The 13,729-nt window shown below is 38.9% G+C and overlaps 1 protein-coding gene across 1 annotated transcript; it reads left to right on the top strand.

Annotated features, from left to right (window-relative positions):
• Positions 1 to 703: 703 nt before the first annotated feature.
• LOC307271292 (hatching enzyme 1.2-like) lies at positions 704 to 10,425 on the top strand (the record flags this gene model as incomplete). Its single annotated transcript, XM_080053701.1, has 9 exons — positions 704 to 839; positions 3,305 to 3,396; positions 4,055 to 4,082; positions 4,168 to 4,206; positions 5,095 to 5,226; positions 7,350 to 7,467; positions 8,489 to 8,634; positions 9,513 to 9,594; positions 10,299 to 10,425. 9 exons carry the CDS (start codon positions 704 to 706, stop codon positions 10,423 to 10,425), a joined length of 900 nt encoding a protein of 299 aa, XP_079909827.1.
• Positions 10,426 to 13,729: the final 3,304 nt, after the last annotated feature.

The following is a 13,729-nucleotide window of genomic DNA, read 5'->3' as shown; positions in this document are numbered from 1 at the left end:
GCGCACAAACCAGGATTATTGGATGCTGTGTGAATAACTGAGGTCAGCCCGGATGCTACATCCATATTATTTACTATCTATGGTGCTGCCTAGCAACCCTGATTGCTGCCAACGGAAACAGCCTTGTCAACGGAGGAAAAACTAAAAAGAAGTTGCCTACCAGACAAAAAAAAGTACAGAAGAAATAAAAGAAAAGACAAGAAAAAAAAGAAAGGAAGATAAAGCTAAGAAGATGGAGCAACACATTGCTGTTTTGTTATTTTTTATTTTATTTTATGCCATCTCTGAAAAAAACCGCAATGAATCTTGGGATATGTTGGGCCGCGAAGGATACATCTGTTGGACCCTTCAAAACCGTGAAACGAAGGCTGCATTTCTCGGCCGCATATGAAGGAGCCTTCCAAATGGAACAAGCCTTTGCGCGCCGCTATGACGCAATCTGTCTTCAAATGCAGCCTTCTTAGGCTGCAACCCCTGAATTGAGATTCACCCTAAAAATCTCGCCCGGATGTAGTAGACATCTGGGTCTTTCTAACCATACTAAATCTGGCCACAAGAATCGGGACATCCTAAATCTTTTTTCTACCATACGAACTAGTAGATAGCATGGGGACTGGAACGCAGGGAAGATGTTGATTGTATAGAAAGCGCTATATAAACAAAGTGTTTTGATTTAAAGGCGCGAGAGGGGGCATGTCACGCTATGGAGGATTACATGGAGCGGCTGCGTGACGGGACCCTGTTGCTACGGTCACACTGTTACCGGGCGACGCTGGAACACTTCATCAGAGACGCTCGTCCAGATCTACGCAGGGCCGGAATCCAGACCATCAATAAAAGTCATCTGCTCCCATTCAACGAGTGAGTCACTACTGTAGTCTGTCTGTCTGTCTGTCTGCCAGTCTTTCTGCCTGCTTTTCTAGCAATTGGACTCGAAACCAGAGCCGGCCCAAGCTTTCATGGGGCCCCAAGCGGAATATGATCAGGGGGCCCTCTCCAATGATAGTCAGCCCACATTTCTGACCTTTGCTAAATGACATTCACACACCCATTGTTTTTCTGCTTAGTGCCTCAAATGTGCAGCTTGGTGAAGTAGTGTACATATAAAATAATAGATAAATGCTAGTAAATAGCCAAGATCCAGGCCTTCCTAGGGGGGTCCGGGGGTATGCCCCCCCTGGGATTTTTTTTTCGCTTTTTAAAGTGAAATGCATGAATCTGGTGCACTTTGAGAGGAAAATTAAGAGGCCAAATCTAAGGAATTTTGTGTGAATAAATATTTGGAGACACTGGGTCGGATGAATTAGAAGTTATTGAAGAAAGACACATGGATTTTCCATAAAATATTAATTTAAAATAAAATATGGAGGGTCCTCTGGGTTGGGCTTGGAGCTGTTTTTCTTTTACGGGACACATTTCTCTGTAATGTAATGAATGCATTTAAATGCAGTGAGAGGAACGAAGCAGAAGAACTCTGTTGTCCAGCTACTATATCTTTTTTTTCACAGACGAGGCTGAAATAGGCTATAGACTATACACAGTGCATGGACAACTGAGGGTAGTCCCATTTCCAATTGTTTTTAAATAAACTCAATAAACAATGTGCATGGATGTGAACTTGACGTGATCAGTTAACCTCGGATTACCTCCCAGATGAACTGATTAAATTATTAGGCTATTAATTATCTAGACCAAAACATTGTAGTCCTTTTTTGTATGATAACTTAAATTTGCATAATATGAGGTTAATATCAAACACACAACCCCCCCGGCGGTCAGGGTGCCTAAGCAACCGCTTAGTTTGCTTATGTCTCGGGCCGGCACTGCTCAAAACTTTAAATTTGCTCCAAATTTCAAAGCATCTGTCTGCCCTAGATTTATGAGTCTTTACTAGGGCTGTCAAATTAACGCGTTAATTTCGATTAATTAATCACAGAAAAATTAACACGATTAAAAAAATTAACGCAGATTAATTGCAATTCTATAATGCCCTTTGACCCGGTGCAAAAGTGGTGCGCAGCTGCACCGAGCTGCACCTGTAGCTTGCATACACAGCCCGCACGGGTGAAAGGGAGAAAAGTAAAGAGAGAAGCAGGGGAAAGGGCGGGGCCGAGGGCTCTATGGACGGTTTATGGGATGCTTCGGGAAAATAAGCATGAAGGTAGGAAGACATTTTACTTTATTCTCCGCAGTGTCTGTGCATTATTGATTTAGTGGGTGCAGCAATGTAGGTTCAAAAGTATCTCTCAATCTTCCTCCGTGTGTCTCAATATTGTTTGCTAGCTGTCTCGTCTCCCGCGTAAACGGACACCCGCCCCATGTGTGTGTTTGTGTGTGTGTCAATATTTTTTGCCTATGAGTACGACGATGATGAATGAATCGGCATAGGCATATGTGGCAGTGCAGCGCTGCCTGTCTGTTGTGGAGACAGAAGTTAGGAGAGACGGAGAGCGAGAGAGAGAGAGGAAACAAACTGTTGCAGGCTATACAGCTGTTTATAAACAGGTATAAAAGTGTCATAAAAGTATGCGATTAATTTAGATTAATTAATCACAGAGCCTGTAATTAATTAGATTAATTTTTTTAATCGCTTGACAGGCCTAGTTTTAGACGCTATAGGGCCACACTGAGGATGGAAGAAACGCGCAGGAAATGTAATTTAGTTGTTCATACCAGGAGCACATTTAAACCTCAGCAACATTTACAATGTTAGTATATGTTTCAAACAACTTTCCACACCTGGGGTGCCTATGAGATTCGCTCGCATCTCATAAAAAACGAGACCAGACTCCAAAGCTTTTGAAGTGAACTCACGGTCAATGTTTTAAATTCTTAGTTTTTAGAACTCTAAAGTTGAAGTTAGTACATTATATATGAATGATAAGTTATCTCAACTAAATGTAATTAGTTACAGTTTTTCTCTTCAAACTTAAGAATGATAGTTTTAGCAGTTCACGGTTGCTTTGATACGTTTTTCATCTGATGATCTATTGTCACCCACAAGGATATTATTGAAAGTACCAGCTTGTTTCTTTAAGAAGATGACATTTATGAGTCAGATAGAAAAAAAAACTAAATTATTTTGTTTTCTTTGTGTTAATGTCAAGCTCTTTTCCCCTCCATCAGTGTGTGTGAACAAGAACAATGACCTTCAGTGTCCAAAGGGGAAAACATCTTCGCACCTTGTCTAGCAGGTTATATGGGAAGTGAATCAGTGCCAGCCTCTTTTTTACTGTAGAAGTGTTTGAGTGACAACTTTACTAGCATTAGGTTGAGTCACACCCTGTGATCTCCTGTATATAAGAGCTGCTGCCTCCAGCATCAAGTACAAGTAAACTCCTTACCATCAAGACCATGACTCCAGTCTTCATCATCATCGTCTTCCTCACATTGGCGGTAAGAATATTTCTGAGATTATTCAATTTATTTTTTGAGCCTTTCAGCTAAGACACTGCAGGTAATAGGGTCTTTTTTTTTTACTTACACAAGTGCATCTAAAACATTTTGAATATCATGGAAGATTCATGGAAATCAGTAATCCAGTATCTCAAAACATTAGAATGATAATTTTTATGTATTATTATCTTATTTAAAAGGTGCTGAATTTTGGATTTCCAGGCGTTTTAAGGTGTTATCATCAAAATTAAATGAACACTTTCCATTTTTCATGTTGGACAATGAATCTCAAATATATGAAATTTTCCCTTTTTTATGTTAAATTACAGAAAACATTTATAATATTATAGAATTACATATGTAGATATCATCATGAAACTTTGATTACAGACATATTAGTGTCCAACATTTCAACATAACAGATTTTAGATACAGTTTTTTAAAAAGGTCTTAAAATCTGTTTTCGTCAATGAACCACATATGGACCAATCCCTCTGTATTAACTATCAGAATAGTGTTAAGACGGATTATGGAAAGTAGATGAAGTGGTAGAATTTGAGAGTATTGGTTCAAAATATTGAAAAAGCTAATATTGGGATAATTCCTGTTATCAATTAAATAGCATATGATCTTTAAAAAAAATGCCTTTGTGTTACAGAGTGCAGCTGATAATGTCGTCAAAAGAGGTGAGTTGAATATTTTCATTCCGTTTCTAATCAAACTTGAGGTGAACGACTCCTGGTTTACGATGTTTTCTCTTTTTGCTTTCAGACGTCTCTGATGCAATCGCCGAAGCTAACGAAGGCACAGGTAAGGAAACATGATCAGTTCATTGTTAAGTCAATTTACTAATGTATTGTTGTACCAAATACATAATTAAGAAATAATGAAGGCATCATTTACAGTATCATGGCGTCAAACATGTCACTCTAGATTTAATATAGAAGTAACAAAGTAAAGAAAACTCAAATGTGCAGGGTAGCTGTCTTCACTAGATTTTTAAGTTTTGAGGCTGAGTCTAAAACGCTTACGTTTGGAGGAAAACTGCCTACAGCCAACTAATGATCTATTTTTTTGAAAACTTATCATCCATATATAATAAAAATATATTTTTTATATAAAAACGTATACAAACTAATAGTTTCAAACAAAACTTATAGTTCCAACATATTATCTGCCATAGGTTACAGAAAACAAAACAAAGTCAGTCAAAATGTTGATGCTGAATTAAACAGTGTTAAAACTGTCTGAAAAACTTTGAGGCTAAAATAAATAAGTTTGCTTAACTTTTACTTTTTAGAATTCTCAGTTTGTAGATCTTAAAACTTGAAACGTTTTCCCCCATGAGGTAATCTAAATTATAACAACAACACTGTATCGGGGCATCCAGATGAGGTAAGCCTTCGGTGATCGCGTATGGATTTTATACCTAAAAATGCTTATTGAGAAATACAGAGAGTTTTGTGGAGCTCATAGGCTTGATCAACTTTGTATCAACGAATTGTGGCTTATATGCAAGTAACATTAATATGAAAAAGTTACGCACTATTGCTTTAAAAGTTTAAGTTTTGACCCTCAAAACTCAAAGATATAGAGCAGACAGTTACCTTGAAATGTTGAGTCTTCCTACATTCTTTATTTTTACAGTGTTCCTGCTTTGACTAGGAAATGGAAGTGTGTTAATCTTTTGTTGTGTAGGAGCCAGACTGGTGGACGGCGACATCATGCCAAATCGTAGAAGGAACGCTCACACCTGCACGGCCGCAGGCTGCAAGTGGCCCAAGTCCGGTCGCTATGTCTATGTTCCAGTCAGCATCTCTGCCGACTACAGTAAGAAATACTAACTCTATAAGGACCAGCTTTGTTTGGTTCCAGTCACATAGGAAAAAGAGATGATATAAATACAATTATAAGTTGAAGGGGGTGAATCCTACCAATAATGCTTTATAGCCATGGGCATAGGTTGTTTCAAATAAATTTGGGGCCACATTAAGCAGAACATTTTTAACGTCAAACACTTAATTTCCTACATTCTGATATATTTTTGTACATACTTTTGTGCCTTTTCTGCATAAATTTCTGTTGGAAATGTCTTTATTTCTGTAAAGAAAAAGATAACATTCAGGTCCCCAGTGAAGTATAATGGAATCTAATGCAGTAAGGCTCTCAGTCTTTATGTAGATACACTTTGGTGAGTAAGCTGCACATGCAAACAAAGTCAGTGTTGACAGCATCCCTTCTGTCACTTCTGCTTCATCCAAAAGCATCTGCTGAACATCCATAATATTTTCATCAGCTTGGAGTGAGTCCTGCTAGCGAGGTTGCCTTGCTTATACCAGATAACCTTCCTGTGTTGTCTGCCCCAGTGACTTGTCAAAGGCCACTGAGTGGAAGGTTAAGATGGTACGGTCCACTTTAGGGGTGTGTGAAATTGTTGGGAAATACAGTAGGGGAGAGTGGCCTAAGTTGTGCATTTTGGAAGTTGTGCCACCCCTTGTTTCTAGAAAACCGTGGGAGAAATTGGAAATGTGACCACATATTTAAGAAGAGCCATCCATTTGACTCATCCTGTAAAGAAGGGAGACACAAGGAATAAGATATAAGCACATTTAAGCTCAAAAAACTGTGTTTTGCCTTTCAAAGTAAAATTTCCATGATCAAGGTTTTTTGATTATTGTGTCTGAACAATTATAGACAAGTTTGAAAACATTTGACACATGTTTTAGTGCTTTGGTATGCTACATTTTGAGTCTATAGAGTTAGCACGATGTCAGCCCTAAATTGCTGCATCATGCTTATTATCCAAATTTCTGGGATTGGGGTGATTTGTGCCAAAGGGCCTGGGTGAGTTATAAGTAAGTAAGTAAGTAAGTAAGTAAAATGTATTTATAAAAGCACATTTATGACAGTTTGCACTGTCCAAAGTGCTGTACATAGTGCATTCAGTAGGTAAACAATGAAGGTAAAATAACAATAACCAAAATAAAAGACGTAAAGCCCATACATCCACATAAACACAGATAGTAGTGCAGAGGTAAGATAGTTAATGGGGAGGAAACACCAGGGTGTACAGATGGGTTTTGAGCCTTGATTTAAAGGCAGAAATGTAGGGGAATCACATTTGTCAGGTGGCAGTTGGTTCCACAAGCACGGAGCAACTAGTGCAAAGTACATTTCTGAGAGTTGTGCCAGTGGCATGGCTGTATACGCTGGTCACCAAAAGAAAGTGATTGTCTACAGTAGCTCAGAAGAGAGTGACATCTCAATTCCACTTAACGACACCACTGATGAGAGTTCAGATGGCCAGAAAGATGATGATGGTGACTTTGTCATTGTGAGCTTTGCAGGTAAAACCATTAGATCTGCTAGGCCTTGTTTAAGAAAATTGTCCTTCAATCTTTGTCAACTATTTACTTTATTTACTTTAAATACACCTTAAATAAGTGATTGTCTAATGGATTTGTCTTGCATTACAGTTTATGAGATATATATCAATGGCACAATTCACCCCATGGTATTCTCTCCAACCGCACAACTTACACCACACCGGGGGCAAGTTGTGCATCAAGACAACTTTTTTTCCGAAAGCTATATTTCTTTAACAGTTTATTCCAGATCCAAAGTTTTTATTGCCAGGGATGCACAACACCCTGAAATATATGTACATATTTGAGTTGGAGACTTTACTGTCAAGGCCTTACTTTAAAGTCACTTTGAGTGAAAAGTTGCACAACTTAGGCCACTCTCCCCTATATGTAGTTTCAGGTCAGAAGGAAATGTTTCCAACTTTCCACCCCCTGAACTGTTATCCGTACCTCTTTGGGAAGAAGGGGGTTCTCTTTCATAATTCTTTTTAGGGGGACAAATATATCCTCTTCAGAATATTGAATCTAGCCTATGTTTAAACTTACACATTCCTGTGTTCACCAACTGAGACTGAGATTTTTCTGCAGGCAGTCAGGAGCGCACCAGGATCATTCAGGGACTGGTAAGCTTCTACAGACCCACCTGCATTCGCTTTCTGTGGCACAGGAATCATCGGGATTACATCAACTTCATCCCAAGCACTGGGTATGAACACACACACAATATTACTGCAATTTAAAAGACACTGCAGGTAGGGTAACAGGTTTTAAAAAATGCATTTTCAGCATGTTTTTAAGAAGAACATTTCTCCTAAATCAGACAGTCAACAACTGATAAACTCTATGCGAAGAAGATGTGTTGCACTGCATGAGGCAAATGGTGGTCACACCAGATACTTACTGGTTCTGAGTCCCCAGACCCCTAATAAAGCAAAAAAATGCACATTTCAGAGTGGCCTTTTATTGTGGACAGTCTAAGGCACACCTGTGCACTAATCATGATGTCAGATCAGCATCTTGATGTGGCACACCTGTGAGGTGGGATGGATTATCTCAGCAAAGCAGAAGTGCTCACTATCACACATTTAGACAGATTTGTGAACTATGTTTGAGAGAAATGGTAATATTGTGTATCTGGAATGAATTTTAGATCTTTAAGTCCATCTCATGAAAAATGGGAGCAAAAACAAAAGTGTTGCGTTTATATTTTTGTTGAGTGTATGAAAGAAACCCTTCAGAGTATTGACAAAAAACAAATGTTGAGATGATGACCGTTAAAGACGCAGACAGACAAAGTTTAGTCAAATAAACACCTACATTTACATTTTGGACCTTTGATTTATTGTAGTATGAAAGAAGATATGTTATGGAAGCAAAATAGACAAGAATCTCAAATTGACCAGTGCTTGAAACTTGCTTAACCACTGCTTAACTTAAATCCTACAATGTAATATCTGTACAATCAAAAGAAAGGAACTAATTTATTATTTTGCACACACTTGTCAGCTCTCAAATGTTCTTCAGAGAGCTCCTGAGTGTTTGTAGAAACAGTGTTTAGCTAATAACAAATCCTAGATAAGAAAACTCAGAACCTACAGACACCTAGATAAGATGCATAGGAAAATAATTCTACAGTTGGTGAATTAAGTCCTTTTGTGTGTGTGTGTGTGTGTGTGTGTGTGTGTGTGTGTTAGCTGTTGGTCGTACCTGGGTCGTCAGGGTGGCAGACAGGACATCTCCCTGCAGAAAAGAGGTTGTTTGGGCATGGACACGATCCAGCATGAAGTTTTCCACGCTTTGGGCTTCCACCACGAGCAAAAACGCTCCGACAGAGACAATTATGTCACCATCCTCTACAACAACATAAAGTCAGGTCAGCAGCACACACACACACACACACCTTCATTTCATTTCCTTTTTCAGACCCTGGGCAATTGAAAGAAGATATCCTTGGTCTTAACCAGATTAACCAACAATAGAATATGAAGGCTATTGCTGTTCAAATCAAATCAGTTTTATTTGTATAGCCCAAAATCACAAATACATTTGTCTCAGTGGGCTTTAACCTGGAGATACCAGTCTGATCTCATTAGCTTCCCATTCGTTTCTCTCCAACTGATTAATCTGGACATTCTCCAATATTGGTAGGGATGAGTAGGTCAGGAAATGACCTGGCCAATAGGGGCCCAAGTTCCTGTCCCTTATAGTGGAAGGCAACTGCTGATTGGTTCATTTAGTTGTCAATCTAGCGTCGTGAGACCAACCATATCTCACAAGCTTAATCATTGATCCATGTTGAAGTCAATGACTAGAACCAATCAGGGGGCTGCCTTCCACTAACGGTCGGAAAGTGGGGAGGGTCCGGTCCGACTGGAGGCTAGATTGACGACTACATGAACCAATCAATTGCAGTCCACATCCATTTTTTAAGGGTTAAACATGTACATTTTTGTAAACATTCACACCCCTAAAGCTAACATCACATAGGTGACATATCTTTAATAGTCTTGTGTGGCGTTTTCGGTGGGGATTTAGCCATTTTACTGCCAACCTCTTCACAAGTTCACACCAGACTAGTCTGCAAGGCCACCATTTCTCCTTCCTGGGTCAAGACCATTGTGATTGTTTCAAAGAAATCCAAAACATGCCGGACACTTTTTCCCTTTATAGCAGAAATGAGAACTCACTGCTAGCTGTGGTTAGGTCTGGATGTGCGAGACTAACCCAGGACTGATCTCTCTTCCTTTGCAGGACGGGAACGTAACTTCCGGAAGGCCGAAACTAACAACTTGGGAACTGACTACGACTTTGACTCTATCATGCATTACAGCAGGTGAGTGTACAGTCAAGTTACAGTATATATCATCATGTATTACGCTGTTCTTCTGTACAGTGTTGTATTCATTTCAACAGAGATCAAACAAGAGCTAACAATAAGACTTCAGGTTAAACTAACTGTTGCGTAACGCCTATTTACACTGCAGGTGAATAGGATAGAACAACTTATAGATATCATCATGAAACTTTGCCAGTTGATTATTGACATGTAAAACTATTAATTTTTGTATCAACATCTTTTCAGAGATATTTGAATATGCAAACTTGTCAATATCTAACAAATGAATTTGAATTTTCATCTCTTTGAAAACCAAACCACTAGAAGTTGGATAAAGCCAGAGTTAAAACCTATAAATAAATGTTTCAACCTAGTGTTTTCAGAACATATTTTCGATACAGCCTTTTTTCATTTTATAAATACAAATATACCATGTCTACAATGTTAAGAAATTATTCTCAGCATTTTTTTTTAAAACAAAATTATCTAATAAATCAGACAATGAACAACATATGAACAAATCCTTCTGTTATAACCTTCAGAATAGTGCTAGTAAGGATAATGGAAAGTTTAGTTGATGTAAGCGCTTTAGAAGTTGAGGTTTTTTGATTTGATTGAAAGATCGTTGTATAGGATAAATATACAGACGCAAACCGACAAGGTATAGGTCTGTAAACAGGTTAATGTGTGTCCTCCTCCAGCCGTGCCTTCTCCAAAAATGGGAGTCCAACCATCATCGCTAAGAGCAACCCGAACATGAGACTCGGAACAGCCACCAGTATGACCGACAAAGACATCGCCCTCGTCAACCGGCTTTACGGATGCTAGGTGTGAAAACTAAAGATGGTGCTGTTAACACGTGGAAGAACACAGCACGAGCATCCCCCTACTATGATCTTTGAAATATGATTATTTTAATCTAAGCCAGAATTGATGATGCAGTTCTGGTTTTACCAAGTGGTATCACAAGGTTTTGATGTGATTTGATGATTCTTTATTGATGCTGAACATAATATATCAACAGGACACAGAGAAAGATGTTTTTCATATTCTGGTTGGAGGAAGAAACAAAATGATATTTGACATAAAAAAAATTGCTCCTAAAAAAGTTCAACATATACATATTGTAGCTTTTTAACAAAATGTACAACACGCCAAAAGTGCACATTACCCTGTTACGACCCTGGTCGTATGTTCTTCGTTCTGTTTTGTTCTGTGCTGTTTTCCTTTTGTTTTCTTCTGAGAGTGGTGTGGGAGTGAGACCTCTGCGTGTGAATGAGCTTTTCTATACAGGTGCAGGTGCGGGTGATTGGCTCCGTAAGTGGCGGAAGCTGATTGGCTCACAATCAGCCTCTGGGCATTCAAAGGCTCCGCCGGATTCACTCAGCCGGGGGCATGATTGGCAGCACTCGCTCGCAGATTCCCGAACCACTTCTATTGTTTACTATGTGTTAATTATTGTATTTGATTGTGTAGGGGTGAGTTGTCATTTCTTTTGCAGAGTTTGTCTCTTAGTTTTTGTTCACTGTTTAGGTTAGGGTTTACTTGTTATTTTGTTTCAGTATAGGTTGTTTTGCCGTTAACTCACCCTGAAGATTTATGTTGCTTTTGTTTATTATTGATCAGTTTAAATAAATTAGTATCTATTCTACTTTAGAAGTCTGTGCGTGGTGGTTTGGGGATCGGGGAGTGGGTATTTGTCGCATTTGTGTTGTGTCTCTGGTTCCCCTAGACAGGGGCATAACATACCCACAGAGTATGTGAGTTACGAAATACAGCTTTCAAATCAGAAATGCGACATATAAGCTTGTATGAAATATAAGCACTAAAAGGTGGAGTCAGCGATTCTGGAAAATGCTTCAAAATCCCTTTGAGTCAAAGTAAGTGAACTGGAAAGTGGCCACAGTAGCTAGCAAAATGTCAGTTTACAGAGCCTAAGCTGTGTATTAACACTGTATTTGTTTTCAGCGCACACACACACAGTACAGTCAGGTAGTGGAGCATGAGGAAATATTCACTGATTTTGACAAAAGTGATTTTTAGGACAAGTGTTCTACAGAATCACTGACTCTACATTAAAGCGAAGTACAAGTACCTGACAGTTGGCACAACATGTTGTTTGTCTGATCAGATCCAAAAGCATTAGATAATAACGTCAAAAATGACTCATCAATTCTTAGTTATTAATAATATGATTATCTAAAGAACTTTGGGCAAACTGTGTTTCATTATTTCGTTCATGCAATGTATTCATCCTTTGATTTGTAATCAATGACTTTGTATTAATCTTTACAATCAGACGTTTATTCAATAAAATCAAGTACAATAAAGCTGTGATGTTTGTGATTTACACCACAAGGAGGGAGATAACTCTTCATATCTGTTCTTTGTTTCTGTGGACATGATGCACAAAAAGACAACATGTTTTATTTTGTATAGTTTGACTGTATTTGGGTTTGATCCTTTTGGGTGATGTAGCAGAAATAAATAGATTTTTTGTTTAACTAGAAAATTCCCACGAAAAAAAAGGTGAAAAAAGTGGCATGGGGCGGAGCCAAACTACATTTCCCCTGATGACCTGGAGGAGGAAATACGCAATGACCCAACTAACAGTGAGCAACAGGAAGCGCTCAGCTCTTATTTTGAAAGTCAAATAGCTGACGGTCCCAGCAGTCAGGGCATTTTTATACGAAAGAAGATGATCTGTATAGCCTGGAAATCCAGACCCTGATATCTTGAACGATAGAGGGTCTGGCGACGATCAATAGTAATTTCCAACTCAAGGGGCGGCTCCTACTCGTGCATTTCAAATGCCACTGCACGCAGTTGGATAGCACTACAACCAATCAGAGCGATGCACAAGGCGACGTAAGGCCCTTTCGTTTAGCGAACAGCTGTTAAACTGTTAAATTAAACGTTTGCCGTTGTCGGTCGGCAAAATAGAACATTCCACTTACTTGCTAATGAAAGATTTGAGTGCCGTCTTCTAAATCGTTAAGGGTCGAGGCCAAAGCAGTCTCAAACTCACACAACATATCCGCAGCCATGTCTGATGTTTACTATCACGGCTTCGACGTCGCATGCACGTCACTGTCGTCATCCGGTTACGTCCTCCCCAGAGTACCATATAAGGGGCTCTGGCGCGCCCGCCAGATTTCTGGTTTTCTTGATAAGCTTCAACGGAGCGTGTCCAGACCAACACGCGCAGCAAATTTAATTTGCCAGCGCCTAGTGGCAGGTCTGGGGATGCCAGGCTATGATCTGTATGCATTTGCTGATGAATTAGCAAATGCAGAGCCGGCCCAAGCCTTCATGGGGCCTGTCGTGAGAAAAAAGCAGAATGATACGTTGTTGAAGCAAAAGGGTTTATTTCAATAATGGCAAGGATCTCAGTGGAGGGTCACTAGTGGCAAAATACACGCGGGTATGTTGCAAAGAGTGATGACGTTTTCCTTAAAATCATCACATTTTAAGGACATTTGCTTCCCAGGGGGAGACTAAATTACACTACGTAGGAGAAAGGTAGACAGGTTAAAATATACATACTTAAAAGGCACATAGGTAATCTCTAGCGAACACTTGGCGAATGTTTGTTTATGTTTATACTGTAACCCCTTCCTGGCGCTGGAAGTATAATATGATTAAATAAGGTTACTATATAAATGTTCTAATCAACAGGATCCTGAGTACTTAGCAGTTGAATGGTGAATTGGCTAAATCTCCCGTTACCAGTAGACAATATTATTCACAGGCATATGTAACAAATAAATGATTTAGAAATAATAGCGCAGTGCCTCCACTGTGGAATTACTTAACTCACACTCTATGAGCTATAATGGTATTTCCCCTGAAAATGTATAAAAGTAAATGTTCAGGACAATAAAGTAGAATGTTTAACAAATCGGACTTTATTTACTAATGCTGTTTTCTTGTTCTTTGCTTGTTTTCTAATATTTCCTGTAATTAGTTCTCTTTTCAATACAACTTAACTGTTCATTCACAAAAACTCAATTAGTACCAATGCACTAATAAAAACCTTTAAAAGAAAATAATAAATGCAAATAAATGTACAGGCAAGAGCCCTTTAAACCTTTTCACATTAAAGGTAAAGAGTAAACATAAATTGTATGCA

The sequence above is a fragment of the Ammodytes marinus genome (assembly GCF_949987685.1).
Source record: "Ammodytes marinus genome assembly, chromosome: 3".
Taxonomy (NCBI): domain Eukaryota; kingdom Metazoa; phylum Chordata; class Actinopteri; order Uranoscopiformes; family Ammodytidae; genus Ammodytes; species Ammodytes marinus.
This window is presented reverse-complemented; position numbering and strand designations above follow the sequence as displayed.